Below are 15,950 nucleotides of genomic sequence, written 5' to 3'. Positions count from 1 at the left end.
CATATACAAGTAAATGCCATGGCGCAAAGCGCGGGGCAACAGAAAAGTAAAGTACAAAAAAGTAAAGAGGACAAGGATCACGAAACCGCGTCCTTGAATGTAAAGACATGAATTAAAAGCCTGGGCACATATAGCGCGGCGGCAATAGAAAGGAAAGTGCAAGAAATTAAAGAGGACAAGGATCACGAAACCGCGTCCTTGAAGGTAAAGACATATGTATATATATTATACGTATACATATATCATCCTCTTTTAGTTATCTTTCCTTATTTTAGCATTTATCCGTTCATTGTCCTTTTACGCAAGAATCCCCTACCTTGACGGGTTGCGGGTCTTCGTACGCCTGCGGCGTAGGTAAGCACGAGCTCGAGCCACAAGGGCGAGCTGGATCCACCGTTCAACCTGCGATGCTTAGAACATTAGTATATGCCGTAATATAAACGAGAAGCGGGTCCGGTAAGGCCTGCAGTGGTACCAGACCCCAAACACGAGAGTAGGCAAGGAGCTCAACTCCCTGCAGAAGAGGGACAGAGGCAGCAAGGCCTCCAGCCTGCAGGAGGTAGAGGCAGGAACTCTGCATCCTGCAGACAAGGGTGCCAGAGGCAGGGGCCTCAGCCTTGCTTGGCAACAACAACAAAGGCAGGGAGCAGGAGCTCCCTTTCTGCCAGAGCAGAGAAAGGCAGGGGAGGGAGCAGATGCTCCCTGCCACAACAAGACAGGGGGGAACACCCCTTGTCAGAACATGAATCAAGACAGGGGGCGCAACCCCCTGCGGGACACGAGACAAGCAGGGGCTCTGCCCCTGCCGACAGCAAGAACAAGGCAGGGGGACAAAGCCCCTTGTCGGAGAACAAGCACGGTGTAGGGGGCAAGCCCCCTACTCGAAAACATAAAGAGGACAGGGGGGCTTCACCCCCCGCTGGGAAACCAAAGGAGGCAGGGGGGCCTCGCCCCCTGCCGGCAAAACGAGGAGGACAGAACCCCCTGCCAAGGAGCAATAGGAGAGCAGGGGGCTTCAACCTCTGTTGAGGAAAAATAGAAGGCAGGGGCAGCTTCTCCCTCTACCAAGAAGCGACATGAGAGCAAGGAGACTCACCCCTTGCCAGGAAACAAATGCAGGGGGAGCTTCGCCCCCTGCAGGCAAACATAAGAAGGCAGGGGGCAAAGCCCCTTACCGAAAGCAAAACAAAGGTAGGGGAGCCTCGCCCCTGCTGAAAAACACAAGGCAGGGGGGGCGAAGCCCCCTGCCGAAGACAAGATGGGGGCAGGGGGGCAGAGCCCCCTGACAGACAACCACAGGAGGCAAGGGGAGCAGAACCCCTGCCAAAAACAACAGAAGGCAGGGGGCTTTGTCCCCTGCAGAAAAAACAGAAAGAGGCAGAGGCAAAGCCCCTGCCGAAAAACCTACTAGAGGTAGAGGAGCGGAGCCCCTGCCGGAAAGCCGAGCCGACACAGGGAGCGAAGCTCCCTGCCGGCGACAGAAAGGAAAAGGAGAAGGGGAGAAGGGGTTTTACCTGAGAGAAAACGCCAGCGTTGGGGTCCCTGGCGCAGCCGATAACCAGACAGGAGGAGCGAGTGACAGAGGATAGCAACAACGGACGTCGACCGAGGCTACCGACGCGAGAGGAGATGGTGACAGGGGTAGCTCACCGGTGTTGCGGGTGGAGGTAGTCAGCACAAGCTCAAATGAGCTAGAGAGATGTCAGGGGGTGTTGGAGCAACATCAGGGTGGTTGCCAATGAGGGCGATCATTGCTGGGGCCTGCCGAAAAGACTCAGAGGGGGAGAGGGTGCCTGACGACGGCGATCGTCGAGAAACACAACAGAGAGGGAGCAACGACGATGCCGTCGCCGACAGCTGTAGACGTCAGGTGGTTGGAAGCGGCAGCAGCAGGTCGATGGCTAGAGGAAAACAAGAGGAGCCAGATAGAGAAGAGGCGTCGGGGACAGGGGGTCGGTGATGACGGGGAACTTAGGCGGCGAAAGTCGAAAACTCCGACGTCGGGGGCTCTGGCGCAATCGACGGTCGGACAAGAGGTCGGCAGCACGATCGCCGGCTGCTCTGGTCGCTGGTGGCCACAGAGGAAAGGGAGGAAGCGATGCGTTGCCAGAGCTTGTAGGTTGTCGTCGGCTATGATCGTCGGCGTCCCGTGACACAGGGAACGAAAGGGGGTCGGCAAAGGTGGGCGGTCACCGGAGCTTGGAGGATGCCGTCAGCGTCGATCGTCGGCTGTCGAAGGTCGCCGCCGACTGCCGTTAATGTCTGCAGCAGCCGAGACAAAGGTGGTGGCCGACGACGAGTCACCGGCGTCGGTGGCTGCAGGGAGGGACGGAGACGGGCGAGGAGAGAGAAGGGGCGAGGGTTTCTACCCCTCGCCCGAGGCGCTTGTGACTTTTTAAAGTCACAGGCTTCTCGATCGTTTGAGAAGCCGGGTTCGGGTTCAGGCTCGGGTCCAGCTCGGATCCGGGTCCGACACAACGGACCAACCTTGACACGTGTCCGACACAGGTTTTTTTTTTTTTTTAACGTGCTTTACACTAATGCTCTTGTCCCCTTAAACCATATTTCGAACTTTGTCTTGTAAGTTGCATACATGTACAATGTCTTTAAGAGAATAAATTCTCTTAAGATAGTCCCAAGCATCGTTTGCATGTTCAAATTTTGTAAGACTTAAACATTTTTTGATATCAACACTACTTATGAGCCAAGACATAATGTTGGCATGTTCCATTCTTCATTCCTTCCACTTTTTTTCATAAGTTGTAATGACTTTGTTTTTCTCAACCTCTGTAAGAGGTATTTCTTTCTCACGTTCTACCTTTATAAAAATTAACTTAGGTTTCAAATCGGTTCCATCGACTAATTCCTACAACCCCTTTCCCTATATAAGGTGCTTTATAATTGAAGCCCATGTAACATAGTTAGAATTGTTGAGCTTAATGGATTTACTGGTGACATTATCATTGTCATCCATTTTACAAGGTTTGAGAAGGAAAATGAAGAAAAAGAAGAAATAAGAAGACTAGAGAAGAAGATAAGATAAGAGAAGAGGTGAAAGAGAGGATAATGAGTACTCCACCACCGATAACGAGTACGAGTGCTCCTCCAAGTTTTTACACGATCACGATTTCACATATACTTGAAAAGAACTTCACTTCTTTTTCAAACTTTGAATGTCACGTTTTTCGATACACTAAAACTAAACTTAGCTTGATCACCAAGCTCTGATGCCATGTAAGAATATGAGTTCTTGGATCATCACAAATTGAAACTTCAAATAGCACCAACCAAAGTGTCGAGAAAGATCACTCACAAGAACCATAAAGGTTCATACAAAATACCCAAAGAAGGGTATGCAACAATAAGAAGAAAAATATATTTTATTTATAGAAATTCACACTCAAGAAAAGCTTACATTATGAGGGGGCAAAGCCCCATATATATACACAATGAGAATGGCTAGAAAGAGGGAGTCGTTGGGCTTCCAACGACTCTAAATAGAGCCTTTGGAAACCCAACGTCTCTTTACCTTTTTGACTAAGTCAAACATTGACTAGTCAAAAAGGTTATAAAGTAAAAAAAGTTAAAGACAAAAAATCCTATTTTAACTGAACTAGACCTATGCTAACTAAACTAAAAACAAACTAACAAAGATTCCTAGTTTATTACATGTAATTTAACAGGATCAAATTGCTACACCCGGTCCATAGTAATCCCAAGGGTCACCATGGTTGGTGTATGAGAGGACATGGCATGCTACAAGTGTACTCGGGGAGCTCTGAGAGATGCCAGGATGTTAAGGGCTATCTATAAGCACTGCTCACCCTAGAGGGACATGTTCATGAATAGAGATGTGAGAAAACCCAAGGCCTGCCTAAATAAGGTCAAAGGGTGCATAGGGTTCCTAATGAGCCGTGCATCATTATGACTAGAGGTCTATAATCTATATATAAAGGAAGGGCTGAGTCCTTTGTAACCTTGCTTGAGAACGAAACAAAAAGCCTTAATTGGCGTGGAGGTTGTGAAAAGCCGTGTACCTCTTGTAATGGGTCACGGGTTAGGGGATCCGGACCCGTAGTCATTGCTATTTCATTAATGGCAGTATGTAATTTCTTCTTGCTGTAATAGGGGTATTTTAGTACTCTAAAATTTGTATTAGTATGTAACTATAAATGAATTAGAAGAGCAACCGATCCTATGACTGGAATCGGGTTTTCCTGCAGCTCCTTCTCTCTCTCTCTGTTCCTCACCCTTCATGTGTGGAAGAACTCGAGTATTGCAAACTTAACATGGTATCAGATCCACGCTACAACTGGATCTGGGATTGACTCCAAAGGTATGTCTAAAAAGATCTGAATCTCATCGTTTTACTCTTCCAAGTCAACAAAATTTCTTTTCTCAATACTCTTTCTATCTGCCTCCTCATCTCGTCCAATATTTCTCTTGATATCTCGATCTTGATTAGTTCTGATTAAAATCAGATCTGATCAAGTTTTCTTTTCTGATAAAACTGAATCGTCTCGGTCTAGGTATCTTGATCCTAAGCATTCTCAAGGCTGCCTTCTTATCCTTCAATCTGTTTTCAATATATCTTGTTGATCAATTTCGATCAGAGCGTGATCTAGTCACGTAATCAGGTGTCAGTTGATCCAGTCATATCCTCCCTTGATCAGATCTGACCAGTCTCAGATCTGGATTCTTCTTCCTTTTGACGTCCTCCTTACCTCTATTTGTTTTCATACTTGAAAGGCACTACATTAATATCAGATGTGATTTTCTATTCATATGTTTTTTTTGTGGTTTTCGTATTCAGTGATTAATTATCTATTCCTTTCTAAAAATAAGAAATCTGATCGGAATTCAATATTTAGTTTTAAATCAGATATTGATTTTGAATTAGATATCAAATCAGTTTTCTTCTCTTAATCTCTATCTAGTGCCATTTACATAGCCCGATATAGTCCTCTCTGCAAAAAAAAAAAGGAGAAGAGGTTGCAGCAGTTACATTAGTCAGGTGCGTGACCTTTCATCAAAAAAAAAAGAAAAAAAGAAAAAAAAGAAGAAAAAAAAGGATTGCAGAAATTGCAGACGGGCTGTGTGCTGGACACATTCTTAATATTGTGAAACATGGATTCATTTCCTACTCAGTCTGGTCTTTCTTCAAGCTTCCTCAGTCAACTCGTGTCTGAAAAATTAAACAATTCTAACTTCTTGACTTGGAAGAGGCAAACCATTCCTTTCATTAAGAGTCAGGATCTTTCTGGACATCTGGAGGATCTGTTCCAGTTCCTCCAGAGTTCATATCACGAGAAGAAGGGGACAGTAAAGGAGCATCTACTACGGCATATGTTAGAAATCTTGAATTTGTAGCCTAAATGAAAAGAGACTAGGCGCTAGTTGCTTATATCACATCTACGTTGTCACAAGAGGTGCTTGTGGCAATTCCAGACGACTGTACTGCCATGCAACTTTGGCACAAACTTGTTCAAACATATTCACAGGTTTCTCAGGCCAGGATTATGTTTCTTAAAAGAGAGTTTCAGATGTTAAGAAAGGATTCCATGACTATCATGGAATACTTGAACAAAATGAAGATCATCACATATCAACTAGCAGTTGTTGGGTGTGCAGTGACTGATAAAGATTTGGTACAACAAACTCTCAGTGGATTGGGACCTGATTACCATATGATTGTTACTTCCTTGTTATGTTTACCTGAGCTGCCCAACTTTGAAGATCTGCGCGCAAAATTATTTCAGTATGAGATGAACTTAAAGGGATTTTCTGAAGAATCATCTATGCATACAGGGACACAAGACATTCTTGTTATAGGGATGACTTATGCACGAGGACGAGGAAGTTATGATATTAAGGGAAAAGGAGGACAAGGGAGAAGTGGACAAGGAGGCCGTGGATTATTGCCTACACCCAACACATATACCAATCCACAACGACAAAGGCCAATTCCTACTTGTTTTCTATGCAATAAAAAGGGGCACATCAAAGCTAACTGTTGGTTCAGTCCCCTAAATAAAGGAAAATCAACACAAGCTGAAGCAAAGGGAGGTACAGACAGTACAAGGACCAACGGAGAAGTAAATGAGTTATTGTTGTCAGCTTTAGCAGGATTGAATCTAAACCAGAATGAGCAAGGCACTTGGTACGTGGACTCTGGTGCAGTGACTCACGTTACTGGTGATGTTGGTAAGCTCCTAAACCCTGTTCCTTACATTGGTAGAAGTAGTATAGTTACTGGGGATGGATCCCTCCATTCTATCTCTCATATTGGAAACTCCGTTATACCTTTGTCAAAATCCTCTCTCAACCTTTCAAAAGTTCTTTATGCCCCTAACATCAAGAAAAACATTGTTTCGGTTTCTAAACTTGTTGATGATATCAATGCCTAAGTTGAATTTACTCCCTCTTCTGTTCTTGTTAAGGATCTCTGCACGAAGGAGACGTTCGCTAAAGGAAAACGACAAGACAATATGTACCAAACTTGAAGCTCTCCTCATCGTTGCCTTCTGAGAATCCTATATGTGTCTTTAGTGTTTTTGAAATCAATAAGCCAAATCTTTGGCATGGTCGTCTAGGTCATTGCAGTAGTAGTTTCATTGAGAAGCTTGTCTCAAATAACCTCATTCCCAAGTCAAGTTTAGGAATAAATGTCAATGACAACAAATGTTCTAGTTGTTTCTTATGTAAGAGTCATGTTTTACCTTTTCATTCTATAAATAAAAGAGCTTCAAGACCTTTTAAGATTATCTGTTCTGATGTTTGGGGGCCTGCCCCAGTTGCTTCCATATCTGGAACTAGATATTATCTTATATTTGTTGACAGTTATTCTCGTTATACTTGGATTTTCTTCATGAAACACAAATTTGAGACCTTCAAGTTGTTCCAAAGCTTTCATTCCTTTGTCAAGAATCAATTTTCTGAAAACATTCTTTGTTTCCAATGTGACAGAACTTTCTTCAAAGTAATGGGATAAGGAGAAGGATGTCTGGCCCTCACACACATCAATAGAATGAGATTGATGAAAGGAAGCATCACCATATTGTTGAGAGTGTGATGAGCATGATGCATGATAGTAATCTTCTGATTACTTCATGGACAAAAGCCTTTCATTCTACAGTCCATGTGATAAATCGATTGCCCATGACTATTTTGGAAAACAAGTCTCCTTACTTTTCTCTATTTGGAGTTCATCCCAACTATCATGATTTGCGTGTGTTTGGCTGTTTATGCTATGCTCATATTGATAGTTCAATGAGACATAAGTTTCAGGACAAGGCCTTGAAGTGTAGGTTTGTGGGCTATGCCGATGACTATAAAGGATACAAGTGCTATGATCGTATGAGCAAGCGCATCAAAATATCAATAAATGTTATCTTCGATGAATTGAATTTTGATTGTCGATGCATTAGCCCTTTAGAATCAAATTCTAGAATTGAGGTTTATTATCCTTGGTTGAATTCTGAACTTTTCTCCGGAACTAGTGATGTCTGTCCTTCAGATTGTGCTCAAAAGGATAAGGAATCTATGCCTGCTGATGAGATGATTGCACATAAGAATACAAAGCCATATTTGGATCCCAAAAGTTATAAAGGTCTTGTTTACACCCGACGAGGAAGAGAGGCACCCAGTATTGTTAATCCAGAAATGGACACATCCTCTACATCCACTTCTACCTTTGATGCTAGAAGATCCACTCGTTCTCGTCATCCGATTGAAAGATGGGTTAGTTATGAAAATTTCTCACTGGATTTTCAACTTTTTCTAACAGCCTTGAGCAAGGAAGATGAACCCACAACGTTTTCTTAAGCATCAAATTCTAGAAGATGGATTGAAGCAATGAATGAAGAAATGAAAACTCTACATGAATGTGGTACGTGAGATGTTATGCCAAAACCATCTGACAGAAATGTTGTTGGGGTCGAAATGTTGTAAATCAGGTATCTCAGTTCATGCATGCACCATGTGAAGGGCATATCGAAGCGATTAAACAGATACTTCGGTACCTGAAGGGAGCTGTTGGAGATGGTCTTTTGTATAAAAGAAAGACTAATGGGCAAAATGCACATGAGATTACTGTTTATTCTGATGCAGACTGGGCGGGAGACCCAGATGAACGTAGATCAATATCCGGCTATTGTGCGTTTGTTGGGATGAATTTGGTTTCCTGGAGTAGCAAGAAACAAAAGGCAGTTGCTAGATCCAGTACAGAAGCCGAATACAGGTCAATGGCAGCCGCTATTGCTAAAGCTACCTTGATTAGGCACTTACTGACAGAAGTAGGAGAATCGATCCCTCGATCGCTTCTTTTATGTGACAACCAGAGTGTCATTAGTATGTCTTTTAATCCCATTTATCATAGTCGTGCCAAACATATTGAAATAGATCAACATTTTGTGAGACAAAGGGTAGAAGAGAAGGAGATTGAGCCCGAATTTGTACGAACTACAAATCAAGTGGCAGATATATTTACAAAAGAACTGACAAAAGACAAATTTTGGATGTTAAAAGGCAAGTTGTTCATGGTTCAGGACCATGCACAACTTGAGGGAGGGTGAAAAGATGTGTACCTCTTGTAATGGGTCACGGGTCAGGGGATCTAGACCCAGAATCCAGACCCGTAGTCATTGCTATTTCATTAATGGCAGTATGTAATTTCTTCTTGTTGTAATAGGGGTATTTTAGTACCCTAAAATTTGTATTAGTATGTAACTATAAATGAATTAGAAGAGCAGCCGATCCTATGACTGAAATCGGGTTTTCCTGTAGCTCCTCTCTCTCTCTGTTCCTCACCCTTCACGTGTGGAAGAACTCGAGTATTGCAAACTTAACAGGTTGGACTCACCTTGAATCGTCTCACTTTCTCTCTCTACGAGTGTGTTTTATAGCCTAGTCACACCATGTGTAGTACGTGTTTTGTCTAGCCCATCTCTCCATTTTACTCCTCCACCTCCCCCTCTCTTGTCCCACTGTACCACCTCCTCTCTCATCTTCCCCTTCACTTCCCCCACCATCCCTCTCATCTCTCTTCCCCATTGTCCCTCTATTCTCATACCTCCCATCCCCCCTCTCTCTCTCACCTCCACACTTCCTTTCTCCTTTCTCTATCTTGTCTCCAACCTTATCTTTCTCTTCCCTTCTTTCCCTAATCCCCGACTCTTGTTTTTTTATCTCTCGTCCATCATTCCTCTCTCTACTTACCCTCTCATTATCTCTCAAATGTCACGGAGTGCCACTCCAACTCTCTCTTTCCCTTCCTTCATCTGGTCATCTCTCTCTCTCTCTCTCTTTGTTTTCCCCTTAGACAAGTGGGTTCCCACCTAGTTGACCATCACCCCTTCCTACTGTTTTCCTAGCCAATCTGGGCACATCTAGTGGACCAGACACCTCTTTATTCTCTCTCTATAACCTAATCGGGCTGTCGAGTGGACTGATCATAGCCTTCAAAAGTGCAGGTCAGACCGAACCTTGATCAAGGTAGATCATAAGTTGCATTGGACCCAAGTAGCGGGTCCATAACAATGGGTATTTGTAAAAACAGATTGCTTGTGCTTGAAGTCTATAGAGAGAAAGGCAAAAACAAAGATACTTGTCCACATTTGCATAGTAGCATGTTAATAACAAAGCCATTTGCACATTGTCTCCCTTGTTGGATAGACTTGTTTCCTCATTTGTTTATTGTGGTCTGGGATGAGAGTATGTTGCTGGTTTGTTGGGTATCATTGACAATTGCTGATGTTTTGACACCTATACTTTTTTGCAGGAGACGGTGGGAGAACTCTGTAGAAGGGCTTGTGACATATTCGATTTCACAGCAGACCAAGTAATAGTTAACTTTCAGAAAAAACATAAAAAAGAGAACAGCCAATTGTTATTGATGTTTTTGAACTAATATTATCTTTGTTGCAGATATGCATTTGGAACTATTATGGGCATAAAAAGCAAGCCTTGATGAATGACATGGATAAAACTCTCAGTGGTGCTAATATAAAGATGGACCAGGAGGTAAGTCTCCCCTCTTTTTGGGGTATGACTATATCTTGCTTCCAACGTTCTAGGTTGTTTAAGATTTGAGATTTTATGGTAGACTTTCTTTCCTTTTTTTAAATATATCAGAATATCATATGGAATAAAGTTCTGTTAGTTCGGCCTGAGCCCATGACAAAGCCTGAAAACTCATAAAGTTGGCTGAAGTATGACCAATCATTGCCTCTAACCATATTATTGTACTTCTTAGCACTTGTCTCTCGTTTATTAATATCCATATATTGTATTAAATGCACGGCTTGCATTCATTTTCTTGAGTGTGAGTTTTATCCTGACGGTATTTGAGGATTTTGTCTTCTTGGATCTGTAATTTTTTTTGGATAGGCATCCATATCTTTGTTTATTTACATATCTAAGCCACAAATCTATTGCCAGACATTCCTTTTCATTTTCTGCTCAAGTTGTATCTCTCTGTTAAGTTCGTTTTCTAATTTCCTAATGGAATCATGTTTTTGGTTGTTCATTGCAAGTTTAAAACTGCAGACTGATCTTATGAAAGCTGGATAAATCCATGTATTCTAATTGGCAATCCTAATTTTGTTGCATTTTTTTCCGTGCAAGAAAATTTTGGTCCAATATTTATAATTCCATAACAGTTTGCAGCTTTGGAATCATTCAGCCCTTATAAGTATTGGTTACCTGTTAACATTTTCACTTGTTGCAGATTCTGTTGGAGTTGCACGGTGATGGTGTGACTTGTGGTGGCATGAGTTCTGTACAGGAGAATGGCTCTGGTGGGAAAGAATCTGCTTCTCTCTTGGCGGAACCTTGCAGATCAAGTGTATCTATAGCTGGAGGTTTGCCCACAAGCAAAGGTGTTACCAGAAGTTGCAGTTCAGAGTTATCACAAAGTCAGTTTCTAGCTTCCCCACTGAGAGAAGTTGATGGTTCAGATGGAACAAATGGCATGGTGGTGAGGGGGGGCACAGGCGGTTTGACTGGGTTGCTGAACCTTGGGAACACTTGTTTCATGAATAGTGCAATTCAGTGTCTTGTACACACACCAGAGTTTGCTAGATACTTTCGGGAAGATTATCATCAAGAAATAAATTGGCAGAACCCGTTGGGAATGGTTGTAAGTCACCACTGGACAAGTCATCTAGACTTTATGCGTATTTTATTGTCCATCAAGCCTGTTTTTTGAAGAATTAAGAGTTCTGTCCTGGAAGTTCCAATCTGCTAGCTGATAGATCATTCACTCGATTGGATAATCAGGTTCCAAATTAGTCGGCTGCTATTTTACTTGGGGGTAATCTGTCATTGTTGGATATGTTGTACATCTTGAAGTATAGTTGTGTACTGTGTGGTAAAGTTTTGTTGAGTCAAAATGTTTCTCTTGGTCTTTTGTTGTTTTTGGGCTTATTACATATTTTCTCATTATTATCAGATTTAATCTGCATAAAAATGTTTAAAATGAATCTTTCTTTTTTCTAATTATGTATTGTTGAAAATTGCTGCCTTTAATCTGTAAAAGTTAACTCAATTCTAAGGTGAAGCAGAGACCATCAATATTGCTGGTGAACAAAAAAACACTCGGCAAGTAGGTTCTAATGCTGAGTGAAGTAAAACTAACTGTCTGCATGTCCTCTTTGATAGAAATGCTATTGAAATGCAACAATGTTCCAAAAGACTACCGTGCATTCTAGGACAATTTCATTTGAAGGGTTTGATTGTGTAAATTTTTTGATGGAATGTAGCTCACCACTTTCTCTTTTCTTTTTCTTGTCATCTTTGATCAGTATGCAAGTAATGCATGCCTTTGAAATGCTGAACTAAATTCATTAGCACAGCTAGGGAGAGACATTGGTCTTTGTCCTGGAATTTTGGTTGGAGCAGTAAAAGAAGATGAAAATTTAATTCTATGTGGTGTGGTTCTCAAAATGCTAGTGAAGGCAGGTTGTAACCTTTTTGTCATCTCATTACTCTTTTAGATATTAGAATATGGATCGGATATGGATCCATTAGAGGATCCATATCACGTGTATACCTATGTAATTTGTATTACTAATGCAGGGCAGCTTTGTCCATGCAAAAGAAGTTGTAAACCTATTAAACTTAACAATGTTTTAGTGCAGCCAATGAAGATCAAAAAGTGGCTGCTGTTTCCCAACAGGTACCCGAGTTATTCTTCTCCTCTCTCTCTTCTCATTTTCGATTCTTGCAGCAGTTTTATCATGGTATCAGAGCATCGACCTCTTTGGGATTAAAAAGGGCCTTCATCGGAACCTGGAAAAGTTGTGTCCCCTTGCTTCTCGTTGCCAGACTTTATTCCTTCATGTCTACCGCAAAGGCTTCACGCGACCTCTTTCTTCTCTCGTCATCAATCGTCTTGGTCTTCTAGACATCAGATTATATTCCCCTTAACTCACCTGATTAAAGGTGCACCCTCTTTCTTCTTGTCGTCACTCCTGGTAACGTCTGGTCACACAAATTTTTCTTTTATTTTTCTTTTGCTTCACTCCACGCAACCCCGCTCTGGCCACGTGAACATCTCCTGTTCACGTCAGCCGTGTTTTTCCCTGTTTCACGTCTCCTTTCTCCATACAAGTCTTTTGGTCTTATTTCACGTAATCTGTTCTTGACACGTGAATATTCATCTGCTCAAGCACGCAGAAGCCGAGTCTCTATATTCCTTTCACCTACTGTAGGTTTCATTTCATTCACCTACTGTCACCTGTCATTGTGTGGGTTTCTTCATTGATTGAGTCTGATCTGAACTCTACACTGACGTAAAGCTGTTTTCCTCTGCACTTGATTCTTCATAATTCTGTCGTGAGTCGTGACATAATCTTCTTTGTGTGTTGGGCCTTGCCGCAAAACTGTTCTCTGCCATAAGTTTGCAAATGGACAATTCAGTCAACTCGGGGCTTTCCTCCAATTTTCTTGGGCAGCTCGTTTCTGAAAAATTGAATACCAATAATTATTTGACTTGGAAACGTCAGATCACTCCTTTCATCCGAAGTCAAGATCTTTCAGGTCACTTGGATGGCTCCACTCCAACGCCTCTAGAATTTATTCCACAAGAGACAAAAGAAGATGACAACTTCCCAAACATTGCTCGTAATCCTACTTTTGTTACTTGGATGAAGCGCGATCAAGCTCTCGTCGCGTATATTACTTCCACATTGACACAAGAAATACTAGTTTCTATTCCTGATGATTGTACAACTAAAGAATTGTGGGAGAATCTAGCTCAGACTTATGCTCAAATATCAGAGGCTAAGGTGTTGTTTCTCAAGTGTGAATTCCAGCTTTTGAGAAAAGGGACAATGACCATTATTGAATTCTTAAATCAAGTCAAAAGCATTACAGATCAACTAGCCATTGTTGGATATCCAGTGTCAGATAAAGAAAAAGTGCAGCAGACACCGAATGCTCTAGGATCAGAGTATCATGTTCTTGTGACTTCCTTACTGTGCCTTCTTATGTTACCTAGTTTTGAAGATTTGCATGCTAAACTGCTGAAAAGCATTTCTGATGCTTCAACAGGGCAATCATCTATGCATGATGTTCTTGCCATAGGGATGACTGTTGATCGTACCCGAGGAGGGCGTGGCTGCAGAGGTAGGGGAGCACAAATCCATGGTGGAGGTGGGTTGCTACCTACACCAAATGTAAACCCTAGTTCATCAAGGAATGTTCCCACATGCTACCAATGCAACAAACGTAGCCACATTAAAGCCAACTGTTGGTTCAATCCTCAAAATCACAATAGAATACAAAACAATAGAAATGTTGCTACATCAGGATCTTCCGGTACCTTTCGGGTCAGTGATGATGCTAAGGATCTTCTCTTGTCTGCTATGGCTAACTTGAACCTGAAACAGAATGATGATGAATTATGGTATGTAGACTCTGGGGCAGCAGCTCATGTCACTGGCAATGCAGGTAAGTTCTCTACTTTGATCCCCTATTTTGGTAAATCTAATATTGTAACTGGAGATGGGACTCACCACCCTATTTCAAACGTAGGCAATGTCCTCATCCCTTTGTCTGAATCTTTATCCATTCTTTTATCTAATGTTGTCCATGCACCAAATATAAAGAAAAATATTGTCTCTGTTTCTAAGCTTGTTGATTCTACCAATTCATCTGTTGAATTCACTCCTACTTCTGTCTTTGTCAAGGATCTTTAAATGAAGAAGATGCTCACTAAAGGAGAGCGACGTGAAAACATGTATATCTTCAATGAAGATCCAACCTCCAATGTCCTGAAGCATTCCAAGTCCGATCACGTCTCTAGAAGTGTTCTAAGTATATCTCAATGTAATAAGCCAGAAATTTGGCATTCTCGTCTTGGTCATTGTAGTCAAGTCTTTATTGAAAAATTAGTGTTCAATGGATTTATTCCAGTTCCACCTTCGTTGAAGAATAAAATGTGTTTCAGTTGTCAGGTTTGCAAAAGTCATGTACTTCCTTTTCATCAAGTAAATAAAAGAGCCTTCATGCCTTTTGAGATAATATATTCTGATGTTTGGGGCCCGACTCCCAATCCTTCTTCTGGAAGTAAATATTACGTATCTTTTATTGATAACTTTTCTCGCTTTACCTGGATATTCTTTATGAAACACAAATTAGAGGTTTCCCTTATCTTTCGTCATTTTCATGCATACGTTAATACCCAATTCACTCAAAATATTCAAATTCTTCAATGTAATGGGGGTGGTAAGTATTCCTCCAAAGAATTTTTAGATTTTCTTCAAGATAATGGGATACATCGTAGAGTTTCTTGCCCATACACTCCACAGCAAAATGGAGTTGCTGAACGTAAACATAGACATATTGTGGAGAGTGCAATGAGCATGATGCATGGCTTTAACGTGCCTATTAGTCTTTGGAAAAAAGCTTTTCATACTGCCACTCATGTGATAAATCGTCTTCCTATGCCTATTCTTGAGAATCAGTCTCCCTATTATGTTCTCTTTGGAGTACATCCAGATTATGATGAGTTACGAGTTTTTGGTTGCATGTGTTATGTACATGTTGATAAATCCATGAGAACCAAATTTAAGGACAAAGCTTCTATATGCCAATTCGTAGGTTATGCAGATGAACACAAGGGATACAAGTGCTATGACCCTGTCAACAAGAAGATCAAAATCTTCAGAAATATTATTTTTGATGAAAATAGTTTTTGAAAAATAAAGCAGATCATGATTATGAACATATTGACGCAACTGTCAATTGGTATGATCCATGGCTCAGTGCTGAACTCATCTCACATGCTGCAGAACATACTACTTTGGCTCCTGGAAACATAAACGACGAGATAGTTTCAGATGAGATATCAGAAACAGAATGTCAGAGATACAGAGGAAATGTCTATATCAGGAGACCCAGAGAACAAATCGATGTATCTGTTGGAGAACATGTGACATTGTTCAATAACAGAGAGGCACCAAGAAGATCAGGCATGATAAGGCACCCTATTGAGAAATGGGTGAGTTATGATAACTTCTCTATGGATTTTCAATTTTTTCTATCCAAGATTGAAAAATACGAGGAATCACTTGGATTTCGTCAAGCTATTCAATCCAACAAATGGATTGAAGCAATGAATGAGGAGATCGAGGCACTCCATGAGTGTCAAACATGGGAGATAGTTGGTCATCCCCCGGATAAAAATGTTGTTGGTTCAAAATGGGTATATAAAATTAAGTATAAACCGGATGGTAGCATTGAACGATACAAGGCATGTCTTGTTGCCAAAGGTTTTACTCAAGAATACAGTCAATATTATGATGAGACATTCAGTCCAGTAGTGAAAATGGAAACCATTCGTATTATACTTGGCCTGGTCATTGAACATGGGTGGACTCTTAGTCAGCTTGATGTTAAAAATGCATTCTTTCATGGGGATTTAAAGGAAGAGGTCTACATGGAGCAAC

General features: G+C 41.6%; 1 protein-coding gene across 2 annotated transcripts in view; it reads left to right on the top strand.

Annotated features, from left to right (window-relative positions):
- LOC149840607 (ubiquitin carboxyl-terminal hydrolase 5-like) overlaps positions 1-15,950 on the top strand; it is a 114,211-nt gene that overhangs the window by 12,830 nt on the left and 85,431 nt on the right. For both annotated transcript variants that reach the window (XM_090003224.1, XM_090003225.1), the window contains exons 4-6: positions 9,779-9,838; positions 9,925-10,020; positions 10,727-11,137. In XM_090003224.1, the coding sequence (XP_089859350.1) occupies positions 9,779-9,838; positions 9,925-10,020; positions 10,727-11,137 (567 nt within the window). The remainder of the gene's footprint in view (positions 1-9,778; positions 9,839-9,924; positions 10,021-10,726; positions 11,138-15,950) is intronic.

Source organism: Nuphar pumila, chromosome 4 (assembly GCF_984573655.1).
Source record: "Nuphar pumila chromosome 4, dmNupPumi1.hap1.1, whole genome shotgun sequence".
NCBI lineage: Eukaryota > Viridiplantae > Streptophyta > Magnoliopsida > Nymphaeales > Nymphaeaceae > Nuphar > Nuphar pumila.
The sequence above is the reverse complement of the archived record's forward strand: the minus strand, read 5'-3'. Positions and strand labels throughout refer to the sequence as shown.